Genomic DNA, 10702 nt, shown 5'->3' with positions numbered 1-10702 from the left:
ATGTATCTCCTAGTTTACCTCCTCGATCGATCCCATCCTCGTTTGTGAAACAAATCCCATTTCTCATTAGAAAAACCTTATTTCCGAACGTAAAATGTTAAACGTCATCTTTACACAGTCACAACGACTGACATATTTGGATCTTGAACATGAAAGTTGTTGCTATCCTTGTCGGTCTCTATGCATTAGAAAGAGTAAGCAGAAAAGTGACAGTGACGTTTACAATTCGGCAAAATAAATTGACGTTTACTGATTACTGCTGTGACTAATTTTATATTTTATTTGAATAAAATAAATAAACATTGTTTAAACTCGAATATATGGCCTTAATAATATTTAAGAGTACATATTGAACCTTAATAATAGTCTTAATGTCGTGATTTTGGTAGTTTTGGTAACAAAATTTGTGCAAAATGAAGTATTCGACGTCGCCTACTCCGAGCCTGACTAACTATCCAAGGAGTACGTCTCCGTTACCAGCGCCTGCTAATTACCAGCCTACGACAGCCAGCGCGGCTGTGAAGCGCTACAAATACATCAGAAGACTGTTCAAATTCAATCAGATGGACTTTGAGTTTGCTGCCTGGCAAATGGTATACCTATTTGTGTCACCACAGAAAGTGTTTAGGAATTTCAATTATAGAAAACGTAAGTGCCAATCATACAAAATAAATATGTATAAGCTTAATCATTCTTATTAATACTATGTCAAGAAGTTAAAATTTCCTATTAGAATACTTCAGCATTGTGAACTTTGTTATGATGAATGAAGTGTCTGCTCATTACTAGTCAGTATTTATTCAGTTGCACAAAATATTATTTTACACAACTTCATTACCCCATAAACCTATAAAACTCAGTGAAGAATAAAGTTGCTATAACCATGGAACTTGTTAATTTCAGATACAAAATCACAGTTTGCAAGAGATGACCCAGCGTTCCTAGTACTACTTAGTGTATGGTTATTCTGTAAGTATCACAAATACATTCTTCTACTATCAAAAGTTAGAAACTTTAAATAGAAGTTATTGAAAGTGAGAAGAAAGAAAAACTTATTCAACAGTGGATATGTACACAAATACATTGATTATAAACACAAATACATTATGTATATAAATTATTCTATATTTATTTCCAATACATATATTATTGACTACATGCCACTCAAGTTGCTAACACACATTAACAATCTTATCTTCATCTTATTGATATCAATATTAACTATTTTGTAACCATTGATAGATTTATATAACACTACATATGATCCAGTTTATTTCAATGGTAAAATAAATGCTGAATGATATACTGAACCAAATATAAGACAAAGGTGTAAGTGGTGTGTAGATGTAAAACTACTGTATGTATACATCTGAAAAAGATACTGTATACTTACTAAAGATGTTTCGCTGAGAGTTACATAAAAGAAAATTCTTACCATTAAAACCTTTGGCCACCAATGTTATTATTCCTTGAACTGCAGACTACCTAGTGGGCTACCGTAGTTGCAGTTTGAAGAGCAAGTAGGAGTGGGTTGGTTTTTAGTCTGATACTCGCTCTCGCCTCACCTAAGGCGGAAGAAACCATTGGATAACTATTGCCTCTAAAAAAACCAATGTTATTTTTAATCAATACTACTAAGAAAAGATCAGAGAGCTAAAGCTAGTGTGTTTAAAAATCTGATGTATTATGTTTCAGTATCATCAATATGCCTGGGCCTGGCGATGGGCCTGACAGCCGGGAAGGTGGCACTATTTGTACTGTTTGTAGTATTCGTAGACTTCATAGGAGCCGGGATACTTGTGTCCACATTCTTTTGGTTAGTATATTTGTTAATATGTATTATTCATATTTCTCACCATACTTCTTGACTTACTGAATAAATAATAGTTTAACAAGGTGGAAGATCTTCATAAAGGCATTATGAAGGCTGATTATAAAGACTTACTAGTACTTACATAGGCATTACTAGTCGAAGTCAAATCATTTATTCCAATTAAACCATAAATAGATACTTTTGAAATATCAACAAATAAAGAAATAAATAATAGTCAGTGAAGCTAGGTATTGATATATAGCTAAGACCTTTTGATAAGTGTTACATTGAACACAAAGTATAGTTTCTGATATGATTTCTGAGGTGCACAAACTACTATTAGAATGTCCTTCTTTACCAACAAAAGAACTATAAACAATATGACCATTATCTCCCTATAGGTTATAAATGAATGAACTGTAAACATTTGCAGGTATGTAAGCAACACGTACCTGCGCCGCGACCCGGACGGGCCGGACGTGGAGTGGGGGTACGCGTTCGACGTGCACATCAACGCGTTCTTCCCGCCGCTCTCACTGCTGCACTTCTTCCAAATCGTCTTCTTTGAAAGTCAGTATTATTGCTTATATTTTGAGACTAGTTTGGCTGTCCAATAGACCTAATATACTATGCTTCTTACTCTTCTTAGTCTCTATTCTAAGTACAACCACCAATAGAATGTATCAATACTTGTATGAAAAATATCTACTAATCAGACACTAATATGAAACTGGTCCTAAGCTATATGATAAGTGATCCGAAGCTGCGGACTACCTACCGGGAGCTCCGACTCGAAAAGCAGGAGTAGGAATGGGGTGGTTTTTAGTCAGTTAGAGTCTGACACGCCCGTTCGCCTCGCCCAAGGCCAAGAGAAGCCATTGAATGACTATCCCCCTTAAAAAAAGTCTAATATTCAGTATAAACCATACACAAAATTGCACATCTCTATGTGACTACCTGTCCTATTCAAACAGATATTATATCAAACCAGAAACCAACATGGTAATCTGACACTAAATGCCTCTATTTTCTTTTTCCAGATATTCTGTTCCGTGATGGTTTCCTATCCTGTCTGGTGTCCAACACATTCTGGCTGGCTTCCATCATCTACTACCTCTACATCACATTCTTAGGGTACAGCAGTAAGTATCACAACCTGTACATTTTATATTATGCACCAGAAATATGGCACTACCATAATTTTGCTCTTGCACTAAAATCCAAAATGACTTTCAGATTATGGAAAAGTTGTCGATTCTGGTAAGTTTTCAATATCAATGGGGAAATTTGATTATTTTTTGTGTTTGTGACTACCAATGTGATATTTAAAGATAAATTGTACTACTCAAGCGGTTTGAGTATATAGGCGATTTATAGAAACAGGGTTTTCTTCGCTAGAAAGACTAACTTTGGGTTTTTGAAATTTCATAATTGCCAATATGATCACCTGCTATTACCTGAAAAACTCGCAAAAGAGGGTTATGTGTTACATTTTAAATTGCCCTTCAGTGCAAAAGGGTACCATCACTTTGTTAACTACCAACCAATTTATACTTTTGTCCGACAGATCTCCCGATGCTGCAAAACGCTCGCGTGTTCCTGTTGCCCCTGCCGATCCTGTTCCTCACATACCTGGCGACCCTCGTGATGGGGTGGAACCTCAGCGAGATGCTCGTCTACTTCTACATGATGAGGGTGTTACACTGATCAATATGTATTGCGACACTTGTAAATTATACACTAAAGCCACATGAATAGGGTGCATTTTTCATCAGAGGGCTTGAAGCTTTAAAAATTGCCTGGAAGGAGGAAAAATAACATGGGCTACGGTAACTTATTTTCGGGAAAGATCGGAACGAGTTCCGATCCGCTTGCCAAGCTTGGAAATTCGCCATGGTGATAAAAAACTTAAGCTCATTAGACTAATGTGCTATGATGTTGCCAAAATATCGATATAATTGAAGCGTTAGTGACTGGAATCAAGTTATCGATAGTGCAATGTGCAACTATTGAAAGTATTCATTGATTGGCTTTAATATTTGGGGTTATTATGCCAGATGCCATGAATTATACTTTACAAGTGAAGCAAGAACTTTTAACGTAAACAATAATTAATCTTAAGTTGAGGGAAGAGAGTCGAAAAGGAAAGTACTTATATACAAGAGAGTCCACATTACTTTCCTTTGATAATAAATAACGACTGGTTAATAAATAAACTATAGCATTTATATTGGTTTCTGCAGGTAACAAGGATGTTCCAAACGATCACTGATATCACTTAATGCGTGAGCAATGTAACATAATGTAGCAATATAAACTAAACATATTTTCATATAACTACAACACTGTACATAGTAAAATAATTAATATTTTTTAAGAAATAAATTAAAATACGTTTCACTGATTGTATTTCATTTATTCAATCAAAAGGCTATAGTTTGATAATATAGTTTAAACTCTATTTTAACTTTAGATATAAATAATCATAATTTAATCATCATCGAGTACAATCACCTCGTCTGTTGTGATAGGTTTGGGTCTCTCAGTAAACGGCAGCTGTTTCTTAGCTTCCGGCTTCTTGGGCACGGGTTTAGGTACTGAGGTCTTGGTTATCGTGAGAGAGGAGGGCAGCTTACTAATGGATGCATTGATCTCATGGTTCTTAGAAATAGGGAGATGCTTCTGACGCTCCGCCAGTTTCTCTTGCAGCGTCTTCCCCGGACTGACTTGCTGGTGTGGCATCGGGGGCTTCGTGTGTATGGCCGCGTTCACAGTGGACGCCGTAGACATGTGCGCCTGCGCCGGCATAGAGTGGGTAGAGTGTGACGAAGAGTGAGTCGAGTGTGAAGAAGAGTGAGTCGGAAATGAAGATAAGTTGGCCGACATCGAGGCTGGCAAGTTCTGCAGCACTGAACCCATACTGGGAGTTATGGGCGTAGAGTTAGACTTCTGCAGAGAACTTATTACGGGCGTCGGTATAGCCTTACTGGTGGAAGGCATTGTAGGCGCAGTGAACGACTTCGACGTCTTCATCTGTGGGTTGGTGGACCGCACGGAGCCCGGCTTCGGGCCACGTTTCTGTTTCTTTGCAGGCGGCATAAAGGACGGGAAGCTCTGCCCTAAAAACTGGCGGTAGAACTCAGCCTGGAAGGAGTTCTGCAGAGTATTCTGTAACGTGTTCTGTAATGACGGGTATGCGCTGAAAACACTCATGTTGGACAAGTAGGACAAAGACAAGGCGGCCGCCGTCTGCTGCGACAGTACAGGGTCGTTCAACATCGGTAAATAGCTCTGGAACGCGGCGGCCATTTCGTGCGGCGACATTTTTGGTAAACTCGAGCTTGCAGTGGATGTTGCAGGGGGAGCAGGAGGCGCTTTCTGCTCCGGCTTTGGTTGACTTTCAACTCTTGGCACGCTTGGAGCGGGAGCTTTTGAAGTCTCGGCAACAGCAGCCTTAGCAGCTTGTTTCTTCTGAGCATTCTGACTTTTATCCACACTAGCCATCATAGCGTCACTCTTAATTTTGTGAAGCATCTTATGACAGTATTTCAAACTTAAATCAACTGCATTAATATTCTCAGGGATGGGATCATTTCTGAGCAACTTGTAACCCTCAACTATTAAGTTCGTGAATTGTTTAGCATTCGGTTGTTTCTGGACTTTTAAATAAGCTCTGTAAATATCCAACATGAAACTGTTGAGTGCTTGCCGCTCCACCTCGTTGATCTTCAAATCGGCTTGTTGGCTGAATTTTATCAGTTGTCCTTTCAAAGATTGTACGCACAGTGAGAATGCTTGTTGAGACAGGTCCTCTCTATCAGAGTCGCGTACATACTTTTTATCAAGTTCTGGTATCTTCTGTAAAACGATACTCAGTTCCAAAAGTGTTTTATGATCGTCTATTTCTTTCAATATCTCCATTGTGAGGAGTACAGATCGATTCATGTGCAATGGGAAGCTGCCTGGCCTGTCAACCTCTGCAATGGGTATTCTCCATATGTTATTGAAAAAGTTAGAGGGTTTCCTCTCACTGAATAATCCTCCCATTTTGTGACCAGATCTTGAAGTGAAATTGGATAACATGAGATCTCGACATCTTTCGATATCTTTACCCTTTTTATAATAAAAGTGATAATGGGCGAGTCTGTAAATGGCCTTATAATGTGGTGGGAACCGGCTGGCGCAGTCTTCCAGCGCGTCTAGACAGGCTGACACTATCTTCATGATCTCATCGTCTGTCATTGGTTTAGCGTCATTCGAGGACTTGGACGCGTCGCTGTCGGTAGTAGAGTCGCTGCTGCTGTCGGATGTTGTTTCGCTCGAACTGGAATCTGACGACGACGATGAAGAAGATGTGCTACTCGAACTATCCTCCTTTTTCTCGCCATCCGTTTCTTCTTTTTTCTCCTCAGTAGGTTTTTCTATCTCAGGTGTTACTTCTTTGACAGGTTCTGTTGATGGTGGTGGCGGCGGGAGAGTAGTCTGTGGCAAATTCTCGTTAGGAACTTCCTGTTTCTTCTCATCTGGAGTCTCAATTGTTTTCGCTTCAGTTACTTCTAAACTCTGTTTAATCGGTTCTTTGGATTTTCTTTCTGTGTCATAGGAAGCTGAGCGCCTTACTTTAGCTGCCGCTGCTTCCATCTTTAGTCTTTTGGCCTCATGAGATTCTTCTTCACCAGCGTCGCTAATAGACCGTTTGAGAATATTAGCTGCGTGAACAGGTTCCGCGGGTTTAGGTTCAGTGTTCGTTTCCATTTCTACAGCACCGTCCTTTTTAGGCTTTCTTGTAAACGGACCTTTTTTCCACTCTTCAATACACGTGGAGAATACCTTACCTACTGATGCAGGGATTGGTTTGCTCTCGTGTTGTTCTATGTACTTCAATATAGTCGCGTGGATCCGATAATGTAACTCTAATACTTCTACACATAAGTGTGTTGGCGTATTGTAATTAATCTTCGAAGGATACGTCGCGTTGCTTTCTTGTAAACTTTTTACGGCTTTCATATAGTAATCCAAGTATACCGATGGTGGCTTATTACGTTTCTCACTCACTTTCCCCAACATATAGAAGTGTAGCCACGACTCATCATTTACTTTGTCAGATTCCGAACTATTGTTAAGTTCGTTCTGCACGGTAATGAAACTTTTATGTGTTATATCTAACATGTCTTCCTTCAGTTTTTCTAAAGACTCAAAATCTTCCATGCTTAGAGATTCACTCGCTTGTTTCAGGACTCGAGAACAGAACGAGTGCACGTAATATGCGAACATGCCATATTCTGTCCACATATTGCAGTAGGTAGGATCCAGCTCCATACATCTCTTGTAACATCGTATCACGGATTTTGCAGGGTTTAGAAATTCTCTTTCATGATTGAGATTTTTACAGGAATTCAACATTCTTTCTAAATTTACACTTTTAGCCAAAGATATACGTGCCCATGATTCAACTCTGTCGTTATTCAGAGCAACGTCGAGCATGTTGAACTTTATACCTAACTTGCTTTCCTCTCTTTTGTAATAATAATCTCCCAACAAGAAGTAAATATCCTTCATTTTATATGGTAGTAGAGATGGAGCGTTAGGCATTTTATCTTCCAAGCCTTTAATGTATCTGTCGATGTCTGGAAGGTATTTCTGTGGATCACATTCAGGCGGAAGCAGAGCAAGTATTTTGTGGAACAGCTGCTCAGTGTCAGCAGTGATGCCGGGCAACTTGCCCTCCAGTGCTGGCAATGTTGGAGGTCTGAATATCTCATACACTTGTTGCGCTCTTTTCCAATCTAAAGTGTATGGTGGTACATTATGATCTACAAGGTATTTCAATTTGTTTTTCCTTCCAGGGTGCCCAAACAAACAAAACACACACTGCTCCATATATTGTACCACCTGCTCTAGAGATTTAGCCAGTGAAGGTGACCGCAACCTTGGAACTACCGTGTCTAAGGTAAAGTACAGCAGTTTGCCTTCAGACTTACAACACCAGCCTCTCTTCCCTAGCTGTTCATGTGCAATGAATAATACCATTAATGGGTTAGGAACATCCTCATCACTCGCAGCTTTGTCGTTATCTATTCTGGCTCTTCCTTGGTCCTCCTCTCTCTGTAATATGTAGTGTACAATGATCCATGGGACTACAGTACCGAAGGGCATTTCAGCAGCATTAGTCTCCACCTGATGTCCAATTATTCTGATGAGATCTTCCAGACCCTGACTCAGTTCTTTTTGCGACACTGTGTCCAGACATGTTAAACCTTCTGTTGTAAGTATGTGCTCCATACAACACAGTATCTTAACAACTGTCAGGGTCCATTTATCATATTCTTGAGATCCTGTCGTAAATCTAAAGTAGTGATTTAGAGCTTCATGTAGACAAATGAGAGACCACTTGAAACATTCTTCTGGTCTGTCTAAAGCCCAATATGTGTCCAGTATCACAGCCAAATGTACTGCAAAGTCTAAAGCCACCGGTTCTTCAACTTTAGCCATTGCTTTGCAGTGTTCAAAACTATCAATCACTATAGATAATACTTCTTCAAAGTTCCCTTTGTCACATAGTTCCATAACAGTTGAAAGCTTCTCATTTCTCTCAAGGTCCTTTATAGCAGCTAAGACTTCACTCTCATTAATTTTTGGTTTATATGTGAAATTGACTATATCTAGATTGTATGTGTCATGGTGTTCACCCATAGCTTCAAATTCATAAACAAGTTGGTATAAACAGTCCAAAGCAAACTCATTACATTTATTCAAAAGTTGAGTGTGTAGTTTTACCCAGAGATAGCGCAGTGTAAAATCTAAACAGTCAGAGCTTTTGAAAATGTTTGGCTTTAAACTCAATATAATGCCTACAGTTTCAATCACACTCAGTTCGTGTTTCTCTTCTTCTCCCGGAGATTTGTTCAACTTTTCATTAACTAAGAACTCTTCTGCCAAGATGTTAACAGTTGTGAAATGTAATAAGTCATCATCATTGTCACTGGTGCATGTAGGAATATCAATGTGGTTAAGATAGCACTTGTTAGCTTCAATAAATACTTCTGAGAGTCCCTTGGGCCATTTCTCTCGCCATTTACATGCCAAAATATTCAGGAAATCATTTAAAATATCAATTATATCCTTTTTCTGTTCTGTGTACTGATTAATAAAGTTTTTAACATCTTTCTGTTCATCTTCAGATCCAAAATATATTATTTCAGGTACTTCAGGTTCTTCAGGTTTGTCTTTTGCCTCAAATAGTTTATCCAGGTCTGTCACATCCGGTGATGTTTCTCGAGCTTGGTTTTCTTTTTTCTCAACCAACTCCGGTACTAAAGAAATTGGTACCATTCTCCTAAGAGTTTCATAGATATTGTCATCCTGTTCTTGTTTATTTGTAGGCTTTTTCCGTCCAGATCTCCGTTTAGTACACCACTCCCACATTTCTAGGAAACTTAGTGCGCTGCCTCTTCTTCTCACTGGGGCTTTCTTTTGTTGTTTATTGTCCGCAGGGTTCTCAGCATTTTCTGCCACCATTTCAACATCACTCTCAACTTTCTCTGTATCAGTGGCTGTTTTGTCTTTGTCTGATAAGTCATTGTTCTCATTCTCTGACACATTTTCAACATTCTTTTCTGGTTCTACCACAGCTTCTTCAACTTTATTTTCCTCAGGTTTCTGTTCTACTTCCATTGGCTCCTCACACACCTCCATGGGTTCTTGTTTCTCCATATCTTCCTTTTCATAAACCATTTCTACTTTGCATGCATGACTGTAACAATTCTCAGACATATAGTGATGCATATGAACCAAGGAATCTCCAACTGATTTCCAACTTAGACTGCTTACAGGTTTGACTAATTTTAATTCAGGTAGGACATATTTGAACTGCTCAGCTTTCTGTTGCTCAATAAATGTGTCATGGATCATTTCTGCCTCATTTATGAGGTTCTTGGCCTTTTCCTCATCAAATGGTTCATCATCCTTTTCATCCCATTTGTAAATAGGATTCAGATATTCCATGAAGTCTTTTATGTAAGGATACACAGTGTAAATATGTTTTCTATATGCTAGACCGCGTAGGTACCCAGGGTCCAACTGCAGAGTGTCATGTATGGTTGAAATACATTCCTCCTTATAATCCAGGCCGAGTAGGAGTGTGACGATCTTATCTAAACAAGGCCAATGACGAGGATTGCGTTCAGCGCCGCGTTGAAAAGCATGGAGCGCCATTTCATAGCGTTTAGTGCGCATACAAAGCTGCCCAAGTCGGTGCCATAGAGTGACATCAGTGTCGTCTAACTCAGCCGCAGCGCAATACGCCTCGATAGCGGCGTCTACTTCCTCTGATGCTGTCAGCATAGCCGCCAGGTTTTTATAAGACAAATACTTTAAATTAAACAAGGGACCAGGCACTTTCTCACCTTGCGCGGGTTTTTGAACTTCGTACAATAGTTCTGTATCAAGTAGATCCCTAAGTAACTGAGTGGCATCCTTAAGATTACCTTTTCTTTGAAGTTCGAGTGCGTTTGCATACTGCTGCAATGCTATCTGTTCAGACGCTTCTCTTGTGACTTCTTCCTCGGATCCACTTTCCTCTTCCGATTCCTCGTTCAAGGCAGATATTTTAATCATTTTTGATCCCTCGTTTTATTGCTTTTTGATAAATAAACAATAAAGAAACACCCGGCTTGCTTCTTTGATACAACTTTGATAGATACTAATTTGACATTTACTGACATTAAATGTTATTATTGAAAAGATTTATAAAGTTGTGATAAAGTTCAGAAACGAAATCGTACATACATTTAAAATCTTACAATAGATTAATTAATTTTTATGATTTTTATTTAATTAGTTCAAATAAAATTCAATCGTAATGTTATTTACGTTAATTGAATGTATAAA

At 38.9% G+C, this 10702-nt stretch overlaps 2 protein-coding genes across 3 annotated transcripts; one reads left to right on the top strand and one right to left on the bottom strand.

The window, feature by feature from the left end:
• The first annotated feature begins 212 nt into the window (after positions 1-212).
• On the top strand, positions 213-4213 carry LOC118277845 (protein unc-50 homolog). Of its 2 annotated transcripts, none has more exons than XM_050700048.1 (6): positions 213-648; positions 904-969; positions 1696-1816; positions 2247-2383; positions 2854-2955; positions 3050-3138. In XM_050700048.1, the coding sequence occupies exons 1-6, from the start codon at positions 414-416 to the stop codon at positions 3121-3123; spliced, it is 735 nt and encodes a 244-aa protein (XP_050556005.1). In that variant the 5' UTR covers positions 213-413; the 3' UTR covers positions 3124-3138. The 2 variants fall into 2 exon arrangements, with proteins under 2 accessions (XP_050556005.1, XP_035452702.1); XM_035596809.2 differs by lacking the exon at positions 3050-3138 and adding an exon at positions 3381-4213 and having other exon boundaries at positions 215-648.
• On the bottom strand, positions 4209-10535 carry LOC118277844 (calcineurin-binding protein cabin-1-like). Its single transcript, XM_035596808.2, has one exon. It carries the CDS (start codon positions 10427-10429, stop codon positions 4304-4306), a length of 6126 nt encoding a protein of 2041 aa, XP_035452701.2. The 5' UTR covers positions 10430-10535; the 3' UTR covers positions 4209-4303.
• Positions 10536-10702: the final 167 nt, after the last annotated feature.

The sequence above is a fragment of the Spodoptera frugiperda genome, chromosome 18 (genome assembly GCF_023101765.2).
Source record: "Spodoptera frugiperda isolate SF20-4 chromosome 18, AGI-APGP_CSIRO_Sfru_2.0, whole genome shotgun sequence".
NCBI classification, from domain to species: Eukaryota; Metazoa; Arthropoda; class Insecta; order Lepidoptera; family Noctuidae; genus Spodoptera; species Spodoptera frugiperda.
The sequence above is the reverse complement of the archived record's forward strand: the minus strand, read 5'-3'. Positions and strand labels throughout refer to the sequence as shown.

Coding starts and splice junctions, on each gene's coding strand:
- LOC118277845 (XM_035596809.2), top strand. CDS start 414: ATGAAGTATTCGACGTCGCCTACTCCGAGCCTGACTAACTATCCAAGG. Junction 970..1,695: donor ACTTAGTGTATGGTTATTCT/GTAAGTATCACA, acceptor ATTATGTTTCAG/TATCATCAATATGCCTGGGC. Junction 2,956..3,380: donor CACATTCTTAGGGTACAGCA/GTAAGTATCACA, acceptor TTTGTCCGACAG/ATCTCCCGATGCTGCAAAAC.
- LOC118277844 (XM_035596808.2), bottom strand. CDS start 10,429: ATGATTAAAATATCTGCCTTGAACGAGGAATCGGAAGAGGAAAGTGGA.